Source organism: Sparus aurata, chromosome 20 (assembly GCF_900880675.1).
Source record: "Sparus aurata chromosome 20, fSpaAur1.1, whole genome shotgun sequence".
Lineage (NCBI taxonomy): Eukaryota > Metazoa > Chordata > Actinopteri > Spariformes > Sparidae > Sparus > Sparus aurata.
Window position 1 is genome coordinate 7745569 of NC_044206.1, and position 12324 is coordinate 7757892.

General features: G+C 41.2%; 1 protein-coding gene across 1 annotated transcript in view; it reads right to left on the reverse strand.

Annotated features, from left to right (window-relative positions):
• Positions 1 to 1204: 1204 nt before the first annotated feature.
• The window catches only part of pemt (phosphatidylethanolamine N-methyltransferase), a 61706-nt gene continuing 50586 nt past the window's right edge, over positions 1205 to 12324 (reverse strand). Inside the window, exons 6-7 of the mRNA XM_030401264.1 lie at positions 6517 to 6591; positions 1205 to 3419 (exon numbers count right to left, since the gene is read on the reverse strand). Of these exons, the coding sequence (XP_030257124.1) occupies positions 3365 to 3419; positions 6517 to 6591 (130 nt within the window). The 3' untranslated portion in view covers positions 1205 to 3364. The remainder of the gene's footprint in view (positions 3420 to 6516; positions 6592 to 12324) is intronic.

The window sequence follows — 12324 nt, forward strand, 5'->3', positions numbered from 1 at the left end:
TGCTCCACATCTCACACCAAAAGTTATGCAACATCAACAGACACCTTAGCACACAGCACTGTAGCGTGTAGGACTCAAAATGAATAAAAAAGTAGTTAAAACAGTGTGTTTGTGCAAGGAGCTACTAACCTGTTTGTTGACATCCGTGTCTTCCGGTAGCTAGACCAAACTAGTCAATCCATCGAGCGTGCACTTACTCCCTCACTGGCGGAGACGGAAACGTAATCCAGCATTTTCGTGTTTATAATGTTCATAATGTACATGTCCATGTTACAGCCTGTCATGAGCCATGAGCCTTACAATAGCCTGTTAAGCCTGTTAAGTGCACACTCGATGGATATGCTAGTTTGGTCTAGCTACCGCAACACACGGATGTCAACAAACAGGTAAGTAGCTCCTTGCACAAACGCACTGTTTTAACTACTTTTTTATTCATTTTGAGTCATACACGCTACAGTGCTGTGTGCTAAGGTGTCTGCTGTTGTTGCATAACATTTGGTGTGAGATGTGGAGCATGTTAAGACGCTTAAAACACAGTGTAAAGTTCTGACCCCATGCTGTTAGCTGTCAATGCTAGGTCTCCGTTCACGGAGCTCTGTAATGGTTGGACCAAATGTGTTTGCATCTTCGGTACTGGCAAGTCAAGGGTAGCTTGAGCAATGAAGCTGCATGTTTAAATCGACCGAAGTTCTCCTTTAAGCTAAAACATGATCTTCTCTAACCATTACCACATGGTTTAGTGCTTAAACCTCATCAGACCATAAGCACAGTGTTGTCACAACATAATATAGGAAATTTGAAGGAACATAAAGAAACATAAAGCTGCAACATAAGTAATAAAGAAGCTTCAACATATCTGTGGTCTGCTCATACATTGCCAGCATAAACTCTGGTGATTGTGTTTGGTGTTGTAGTCGAAGACCGTCAAAGTCCGCCCAAGGAGGAGGATGGAGATGGTGGTTGGGGGAGACTACTTACGTATGTAGAAAGCTTCTCAAGTACAAACGAGCCAAATGTATCATTTCTCAAAGGAGCTGCATTAGCACAGCTTGCCGCAATCAAACACATAAGTAGCACTTTGATCGTTCCCGGCCCACACCTGCCTGTAAGAGGTAGACGTGCAAAAAGTACAGACTTAATTGCATCCATTAGCAGTCTTGATGTCTTGATTCAGGCGGAAAAAAACAGAGACAGCAGTGCTCCAAACCCTGAGTCACTCTTTTATTACATAAAATATTCCACTTACATGGACTACATCACCGGGCAGGTTGGAAATGTTTGCATAGGCACAGTTAAAAGCCGTTACTGGTGTAGTTCGTCTGACATTTGAAACATCAAAAACCTGTAGAACACTGAACTGTGTATTACATGAAATCTGTTCTCACGATAATGGCAGTGTCGAAAGCTAACTATTTAAGTTCCATCACATCTACCCCAGCATTTCATTAAATGTAGTCATCGTATTAGGTTTTTCAAGGAATTATAGCATGAATTAAATGAAATGATATGCTAGCTGTTGCCTTGTGTTTTAACTACTCGCTATTATCTTACCAATACCTCGAAATGGAGCGATTTTAACCATTTTACATCAAGAATAACACAGTGCCTGTAGGTCGAAATACTGCTTGTGTGGACAAAGTAATGCATTTGAAAAGGAACCGCTCTAACACAAGGAATAGTATGGAATGGTATCGACATCTCACAGGTCAATCACATCACTGGGTCATCAATATGACAGGACTTTATCACAGTGGACAGTGAGGCTTGTCAAACAGGTGCCATGTTGAACATCAATTATGACTTCATTCCATGCAGGAGTGTCAGTTGCAGATGGAGATACTGTGCATGGTGACAATGGTGCATCTAAATGGAACAAAGCCACTGATAATGTTATTAGATACCCCTGCATTCTTCCTGCTATGCCAAGACCTTTAACATTTCCTTTAAAACCTCTGCTGGAAATATATACATGTTACCTTTGAATGCTTTAAGTGAGGTGTAAAAAAAACATGTTACATTCATGAACTACGTACTTATTGGATTTCTACTTCTTCTCGTCTTAAGCCAGAGCTCAATCACCAGAACTGGAACAGGCTTTTTCTGGCAAAGTTTGCTGTTTGTATATTGCTCTCGATCTTTGACTCTACCCTGCGCTTAAATGTCCCTCCTGTGGCAGTACCTAACATCAATTTGAAAAGTAGATTGTCTTTAGAATTGAAGCATGAATCATGACATGGGTGGTCAACTATTATTATGAGTGTCGCTCAAGAGAAGTGTGCCATGGTCTTGGGTTTTAGTTTGGTCGATTTGTCTTTTATGTTGAAAGAGACTTTCCTCATGTGCCACTTTCTTTATGTGGCTATGGCCCAGCGTCTTGTTATAAGAAAGCCGCTGGTTTGATTCCCCTGGTCTGCATGGTGAAGTGTCCTTGGTGCTGCTCCTGATGTGCTGGTCAGCACCTTGGATGGCAGCCACCGCCATCAGTGTATGTATGAGTTACTGTATAGTCGCTTTGTATTTGGCGTTTGGGCTTTTGGCTGGATTCAGCTTTCCATTATCAAAGTTCACTTACTGTTTCTTTTTTTTTAAGTAACAGAATAGCATCATTCGGTGTGCAATGTGGCTTGGTAGTCACAGCGGCTGGGAGATAGTGTGTGGTTACCATGGCGAATGTTGCTTGGCTCTATAATTTAACCTAATACAGCCTTAAATGAATAATTAGGCATTATGGTTGGATATGCTCATTTGCTTTCTTGCAAGTAAGACGAGAGGACTGATACCACTCTCATGTCTTAGTGTTAAGTATGGATCTAGTTCCAGGAGGTGATTGACTTAGCTTAGCATAAAGACTGGAAACTGTAATCTTGATGAATGCCATTCTGCCCAGTAGTTCAGTGCAGCATTTGCGGCGGATGGCCGTCAACTTTATGGTGGTTGGATCACCAGCTCCATACCTAACTCACAGACATGACAGTGATATCAACTTTCTCATTTTATCCTCAACGAGAAAGCTATAAGGTGTGTTTCGCAGAACATCGAGCTTGAACTCGAGGAGCAGTAGATAGCATCCTGACTGGAAACAGCGCATACTGGAACGGTTCGTGGTTGATGTTTGAAGCATGTTGCCAAAATCACATTACATAATTGGCTCTCATGTAGCTTCAACATTTGCTGGAAGGGCATAAAACAATGTCAAAAATGGAACACTTGTTGCAGTTTGATTGTTGACGTTGAATCCACACTGGAGGTGAGTTAATGATTGGGGATGATGGTAAGTCTGTCTGTCGTTCAGGCACGTCGTCCACGTGACAGGATGGGAATCCTCAGCCAAACCAGGAGCAGGAAGTGTCTGGGAAGGAGGTGATTATTCATGCTTGCGGTGCTGACTCCTCTCCTGATAGATCAGTCCAGTGAATGGTCTGTAAATACAGCAGAACAAACATATAATGGGACAATAAATCAGAGGCATGAACGCCGTACCACTCTGCGCCTGGAACGCTGTGTGTGTGTGTTGAGCCACGAATAATAGGAAGATGTCTTGTGTCTGCACATATTACTCCACCCTGTTGCACATGAATGCACGCGCAGGTATTACACCACTGACACCCAAATCAACTTTACAGCTGGGCCAGACAAAAACAGCTCCGGTCCTTTTGTGTAATTGTAAGAATATGAAAATAAAAGCCCTGACACATTTGAAGAGTGTGAAGGAGAATGAAGGATGCAGGCAAGCTTTTGTTATATTTTGCGGGAATATTGTATCTTGACAGCTCTGCCAAGCCTGTGGTGTCCCGATCTGAGTGTGTCATCGCAAGTGTGTTCTATCTTTTCAAAACAAATGTCAGCGAATTGGGTGCTACCAACTGGACATTTTTAAAAGTAGTTCATTCACTTTTTTAGCTGGCAAGCTTTTTTATATGCTTCAGCTATTAAGAAACACATTACTTTTCCTAACACTGTCTTTTGCTGCAGCGCCTCTATTCACGCTTCATTTTAGCTCTTCAAGGCCCGCCTCTCGAACAGCCCAGTCTTTTCTGATTGGTCATCTCTCACAGGACTGAGCAGAGACTGCCCACTGTTTTCCTGCAACAAATCCGTTGGTGTCTTTGCAAATACCTTCGAGCTACGAGCATGGCTGGGGGTGGTACCTGTAAAATTGTGACACAACAGCCTTACAGAAGTCCTGACAGTTCGTTTGAAGGAAGAAAATAGCATGGAAATCTCACTTTGTACAGTATGAGACATTTAAAGCTAGACTAAGACTCATTATAGGGGCTCTGGTTTGCAGTTAACACATTTATGTAGAAAGTTTTGTTGATGACAAGGCACTGACCCGAAGTTAATGGAAATAAATATAATTAAGTGATGTCTTATGTCTGTGAAGGAAGTCAAAACTAAGGCATTAAGCTATTAAGTTTCTTCAAGGGTTTTCATACTAGATAGAAAGGGATTAAAAGTCATCATCTGGCACCAGCCTTCACCACTACATCTTATTTTGTATCAATCCAAGCTAAAGAAGCTGAGAGGCATAGTCTGAACTCACTCACTCGCTATCTCCACTCAGTTTGATCTATCCCACTGGTGCCGTCCTGATTTAGATCACTGTATGAGGTAATATTCTGCTCGACACCTTGCTTTCCTCGCCATTTTACTAAATGAGATCATTCAGAATCTAAGCCAGAAGCACAAGACAAATATAGCATAAATCTTTTTCCCAGTCACAGTGTTTGGTAAAATCTAGCACCTGCCTTTCCCCCACCAATCCACAGTTCCGGGCTCAATGACACAATAGTGGATTGACACCGCCGGAAATCGACACAGCGACCTGTGCACCTGTGCTTTTCATTCACAGCATGTGTGAAATCTTCAGAGAAGCATACTTCCAACCTTGCCAAGGATAACCTCCCTCTTGCCTTAAAGTGTAATGTGACTTTTCATTTCATTCACGATTGAGGCCATTCAGGAAACATTAGCCAGACAAAGCTGGCGGGACTTTTTTTTTTTTTCTTCCTGTGAACACTGACTGACTTATGTATGAAGCAGAAACATGGGTGGGAAGATATGAATAAAAACGACAGAATAACCCTCAGGGGCTTGACGAGGTAGGACATGGACAAAGAGGGGTCGTCAGATGTAATGGATTCATATTTGGATTGGTCAACACTAATTATGCTTCTTATTCTGCATTATGGTGACTGCCTGTGATTGCGTATGTATTGGGATAAATGTAGGTCAGTCAGTCGTGACCTAGTCAACCTTACATTTCCTTTTCTCGTGCTGCTACAATCCAGGTTAAACCTCTTGTGAGGTCCTATGTATAGCCATAGTGACAATATGATGTTTTAATTAGCTCACTGTTAAATCATAAGCTGTTACGTGTCATTACTCATGTAACGCAAAGCACAGCGGCACAATTAACATTAACACCTTTACACTTGCTCTGAAGATGAGAGGATGCAACACACACACACCCCCACACACACACACACACACAGTAGGCTTAATGAGCGGGTGCACACAGCACCTGCTTCCACGCAGAGCTCTGCCTCATTTGTGACTAGCTTATGCAGTCATAGCATGTTTGTGTATTTCCGTGTGTATGTGGGTGTGTGTACTCCTGAGTGGTTGTCTGTGCGGACAGATGTCAAGAAGTAGGTCGCTCATAACTGTTTTTTAGGTCTTATCTCGTAAATGCTGTGGACGAGCAGGAGGAGGAGGAGGAGGAGGAGGAGGAGGAGGAGGTGAGGAAGAAAGGGCTCAGCAACAAGGCTTTTGATGAAGGAGAATAAGAAAACAATTGTGTCCATCTCTTCTGATCTTTTTCTTCCTGTGTATCTCAGCTTATCACGCCGCAATATTCTCTAGTGTCTCCTCCTGTGTCCTCCCATTTGGTATGTATGGATTTTGATTTCTTATCTTTTCCTCTGATTTGAACTTTGCTTTTCTGTTGTTTAGCTGTTTTATTTGCTACTTTGTTTTTGGTCCTTGACACATTTTTGTTTTTTTTTGTTGTCCTGGTTTTTGTATAGTTCAGCTTTCGTAATTAAAGCACACCTTTCCCCCCCCCCATTTCCTGCCTCCTGTGTATGGTCTGCTTTTGGGTCCTAAATTATAAACCTCACCCTTACACTTCCAAGACTAAGTATTGTTAAATGTGCGTATTTTCTGAATTCGGTGATATTCTTCAAGCCAGATGTAGCCCACAGGCCGGCAGTATATGACAACTGACACAGGAGTTCCACAGGGAAGGATCTGGGGTCCCCTGCTGTTTTAATTACATCTTAATGATATGGAAACTACTTGTGTTCAAACTTTTAATTATCTAAAGGAATAGATGGGTGGATAACTTTGCACTAACAATACACTCTATATATAAGTATATATACATATAGTGTCATACTATATCCATGACCATCTCATAATCATGTTCCTGATTTATGCGTCCTCACTGCATATTGGACTGCATTCCCTTCATACACAAGTGATTTGCCAAATGTAAGATAAAGAAAGACTTACCCTTCATATCTTATCGCCACCTTGTAAGCCCCAGCTACTATGGCAGTCAGGACGAGACCAACAGGACTGGCACCACTGAAGACAAAGAAGGAGAGGAGAGCGGAAAGAGGTTATACAGTATATTGTGCGTGGCATTCTTAGCAGAGTACCCACTTCAGGTCATCAGTCTCAAACAGAACAAAGACAGCAGTACTTCCGAATTAATTTATATTCACAAAATACCCCAAAATTCCCCATGCATTTAAAATATACAAAAATAAAGTGTGACTTGGATGTGTCTTCCAACAGCTGGACTGTAGCAAATAATTAGCTGCCTGAGTGCCAGAAACAAACAATGAGGGGTAAAACTGAATTTTTTTAAGATATGCTTGTTCAATTATATAGCTGTTGCTATGGTATATCAGAGTCAATATAAAATATAAATCAATAAATCAAATATATTTTAGAGCCTTGAGACCAATTTTTAAAACAAGTTTAAAACATTGTTCATCCTGTAGTTCAACCTTGCAAGGAGAAATAAACCCATACATGACACACTGACCTACATACGCCTGATCGGAAAGTGGCATAGTGACACTTTGTATAACATACACATGCCGAAGCGCAGTGTATGTTATACAAAGTTACTATCTGAAATCAGTAAGGCACCCACTTGTTTGAATGCTCCCCACAAATGATTTAATCTCCACCATACCACCGATTATACCTTACATTATACCTCATTGCCCACCTTGTCATTAAAGCAAAGACAGAAGCATAATGACATCAATCAGAACAACAACAGTGTGGGGCCAGCTACAGCTGAATTGCTGATGAGGCTTATAAAACTGTTTACCATGACCTACTTAGTAGAGCTGGTAAATACGGTTCCTTTTAAGGATTCGAGTCATTATGAGTCACTCACTAAATTGAACCAGGTTGTGCAAGTCACTTGAGTCACCTGAGTCAGTATTGGCTTCTGTTGTACTATGACAGGGATGCGCTTTCCACGCTTACTTGAGGAAGTCTAACCCAGAGACTTCAGTCGCTCGTTGTTACATGCTCCCTGTCTGCTGGCCAGGATGTGTCACCATGGCTGGTGATTGGCTTGCCTGCCAGGTGATAGCGGTCTGGCTGATTGGGAAGATTCAATAAGAGGGGGTAGGGCACTAGGCTCTGGCCTCTCTCTCGCCTTTGTTTTGTTATTCTGATGGGTGCGGTAGTTCAGTTTTCGTGGCTTTATTTCAATTAGGATTAGTTTTTTGTTGGTTTAGGGTAGAGGGTTCACCCCAGTTCCGACGGCCCCGGTGGGTTGGTCTGGGAGTCTGCTCTTCTTTTGTTTATTTTGGCCGGCCCATCAGTTTGTTTGCTTTGTTTGATGATTGAGTTAATAAAAATCACCTAACTTTAAATCATAACTTGTTCTGTCTTATGTTAGACCTCACTTAAAGGGGGTCGTAACACTCGTCTGCTACTCATTCAGAACGTAGCCAGCTGTTTGCGCTATCCCGCTCTGACTCGAGTCGCGAGCTCCGAGTGTGCTGCTGTGTTTCCGGCGCAGGCCTGTGAGTTACGGGCATTTCCGGCATCGCAACTCACGAGCTACGAGTCTGCTGTGTTTCCGGCTCATGCTCGCGAGCTAGTGGGCTACGAGCTTGCTATGAATATGGCTCTGCGTGACGCTATTTATCATTTTAGATTTGATTATAGTATGACTCAAGTGATTCGAGTTAATGATAGTAGAGATTTGCGACTCACAGGTTATTTTAAATACCCGGGTTAAAGATTCACGATTCATACACCTCTACTACTTAGCAGGAAGTAACGGAGGCACATGGATATAGACAGAAGTCTATTCTAGTTTAATTAAGTGCATTTCTGGTCCTTTTTTAAGGCCCGCTGGAGGCTCGGTTGAGGTGGGTCACACACACACACCACGGAAGCCTTGATCACAGTATATTAGGCTGGAAAAAGGAAAACATGACCGGAAACGGGAAAGGAAAATGGAAAATATGAATGATAGGGATGAAATGAAAAGGTAAAGAAGATGCAAATGAACTAAACAAAATGGGATGAGGGATATGAGAGGGAAGCTCTAGCTTTACAAAATACCCCAGGTGTGCGAGATGAAATGTAAATGTTGAGGTATGCTTCTTTTCAGTCTGAAGCACATCTTCTCTGTATGGCTTAGGGCAATGCCATTAGTTTTGCTGGTCACCCGGATCACCATCGTTACAATTCATCCTGTGGGGACTTCAAATATCTGTATCAAATGCAACGTCAGTTCATGAGGCATTTTTCTCAAAACCACATGTCAGGCAAATAGTGATACTGATATTGGGGACAAGTCACGGGGTTGCTCAAGTCACTAGGATTTGGCAAGAATGTCTGTAAGAAAAACAAATCCCTCACTGGAGATCCTTCACTGGACAAGTGAAGACATTGATGTTCCGGTGGACTTAAATTTAAGGTCAGGTGATCACTGAAGTCATTAGGATTCATCCTCTAGGAAACACAAGTCTTTACAGAATTTGACTTTTAGGAGGTATACATTAGATTTGAGTCTGGACTATGTTGCTGCATGACTAAGAAACTGGTCCAGACGTCACTTGTATGAACAGATTCCAAATGGATTTCTTAGTTTTTCATTACTGAGATCCTCTTCAGCCTAGCTTTAAACGCACACTGGTCTTTATGTTGGCCTTGGAATGCAGAGCCATTACTTTTTGCTTTCCTCCCTGGAGAAATGTAAACCAGGTCAGGACATGGGAAGTGATGCATGGTTTGCCCACTACCCTTGACTTTCTCAAAATGTCTTCTTTCAATTCATTTAACTGCTTTTGACCCTTTGAAGATTGCAGGTGTGACAGAAAAAGGGACTGTAGCATGGGCACACACCGGGAGCTTAGAATCAGAAAGGACTTCTTTTTATAGCTGAAGGCAACACATTCTGACACCACACCTGAGCGTCACTACTGTGTTTTGAGACCCCTGGAACATTTTTAGGTATTTCATATTTCACCAGTTTTTATGTTCCACCCCTGTAAGACATTTACAACAGCACTATTGTGTACTTTTCCATAGATTGTATCTATACCTGAGACATTTGACTTTCACATCCCTTTGAGTACAAACTCTACTGTATGTCGATAACAGCAAAGTTGGGAACAAAACTGTTGAGTTTTTCCGCGGTTCTCTCGTGACTTTAGGTTTCTGTGTCAGTTGACTACTTTCAATTCATGGCCATCGTCGACTCTAAAGTTGACACGCAACTCTTGCTTCAGTGAGACACACTGACTGGGACACAGATCTGGCACAATGAATGAGTCACTAGACGTTTTGTGGTAATCGCCATCTGCCCCTGACCCATATAACAAATTGATCAGACCATTGGCGGATTTGCTTGTATCAAAAAAAAAAAAAAGAAGAAATTATCAAAGTAACACAGAGCCTTCCTGAGCTAGAATGGAGTGCCGGTTTTTCTCTTTTCTTTTGTGGCAGATCTGGAGACTTTGGCACGGAAAAGAAGCGGAGAATTTGTGAAAAAATAATTTATGACTCATCGTTTTGCGCAGTTTATTAGACCTATTTCATTTAATGTTGTGGTTAAGGGAGATTTAATGAGCCTCGGAATTATTAATGCTCATCATGGAACAGTAATATTCTATTCGGTGCATCTGTCTAGCTCATGCATGCTGCCAGTGTGTGTTTCCATATTTGCTGTCTGTATAGATATGGCAGCAGACGCTCATAAGTATTTGGATAAGGTCACTGCACAGATGGAGACAAAAACAATTTTATAATAATCAGTCATAGTCAGCTTAATAGTAAATAACTGATTGATTTGGTGTATAAGTCTGTAACACATAAGACTGGGTACAAGTTTCGACATCAGTATAACGTAAGATGATAACATGATCACAAAGAGTCAACTGATTGATTCATTCAAAAAACGACTGCAAGGTCACATTAACAATTAAATTTTTTCAAAAGTAGGTCAGTGTTCGGTAGCTCTCGTTCTCCCACACACAACCGTGGGCAGGTACAAACTCAGTCCCTTTATGTGCTTGTGTGCATTTGTGTCCCCCCCCCCCCCCCCCCCCGAGAGCAGGTCTAGTATCATCTTGATTCGAAAAAACACAAAAAGGCAAAAATGGCTCGGCACTTAACGCACATGCAATCATCCAGCAGCTTGTCAATGAGGAATATTGTGTGTGTGTGTGTGTTTATATGTGTTTACGGTGTGTGTGAAGTACAAAGAGGGTAGGGGTTTGAATACAAGCTATTAACCCAGTTGTAGCGGGGAAACCACTCAGTCTGAAATCGATCACTATGAGCTCATGCAGGATGATAATGAGGATATATATAATGCACATGTCAAGAGCACGGGAACGGCTTGAGTCAGTTTTTTTCAAATCACCTAATAGACCGAGATTGGGTCAGCGGAAATCTGCTTCAGATTGAGCCACCCTCTTCAGACAGTGCAGTCATTTTATTAAATAATCAGTAAAAGTTGGTCTTTTATTGACTCTTTGTGATCATGTTATCATCTTACATAATACTGATGTCGAAATTTGTACCCAATCTTATGTGTTACAGACTTACACACCAGTTCAATAAGTTATTTACTATTAAGCTGACAATGACTGATTAAGCGAGTTATTTTTTTTGTCTCCATCTGTGCAGTGACCTTGTCCAAATACTTAGTTTCAGTGCTGCCAACATATAAGCGTCTGCTGCCAACCTTTAAACAAATGAGGGCTACGGGGAGTCGACTTTCTCTGTGTCTACCGTGTAGGTGGGAGAGGACGGAAGCTTCCAATTTATTATGAGAACACTATAGAATTATTATTCGTGAGAGGGAGAAATCAGAGCAGCTCCAGCTACGGCACGTTCCACAAAGTGAGTCTTAATGACCGAGAAATCCACGCAAATGTTGGCATTTGATTGAACAGCAAGTAAGGGCTGCAATTATTTAACGTATAACTTGGATAAATAGAGAGTGGAGTAATGCAGTTGGATAGATTGTTAAGGGAATGTGGAGGAGAATGATAAAACAGGAGGCGATCCTGGGGCATATGAAAAAAGGGGCAGAAAAAGTACTTCAAAAACAAAAATATTCAAAGTAGGTACATGTAAGAACTTTCGAGAAATAGAGAAAATTCTAATTCACTAGAGCCATTTAAAAACAACAACCAAAGTGCTTTACAAAGAGATTACATACATGAAAACAGGAATAGAATAGATTAAATCACAACACAAATATCATTACATAAAATTAAATAAAATATAAAAGCATAAAGACGAAATGGCTGTTTTCCGACATATGTGTCAGACTGATTTTGAGTAACTTAACTTTTCGTCCATTGCCCTCATCAGGTCAAAATATTAACTAAACTCCCATAAGCATCAGTTGTGCTTTGTATTTCATTGGAAGCATTTACTTATTAGCAAATTTTAGCATGCTAACACGCTAAACTAAGACAGAGACCATTCAAACATTGCACCTTCTGGCATGTCAGTACTGTCATTGTAAGCATTTAGCAACCCGACATTTGGAGGAGATGCTAGCATGGCGGTAGACATTTAGTCTTATGAAGTCAAGACTAACGGTACACAAACAAGCTAAACTTTCAATAGCAACAATAATTATGAGGTTAAATACAACATGCACACGTAAGTATGTGGTTTACACATGCATACAGTAGGGTCAAACAGTCTGAGACCACGACTCAAAATACTTGAATGTAACACATTTTATTTCATTACAAATGATGGTATATGAACAGTTTTAGTGAATCTTTGAAAAAAATCTTATCATTTCACTTA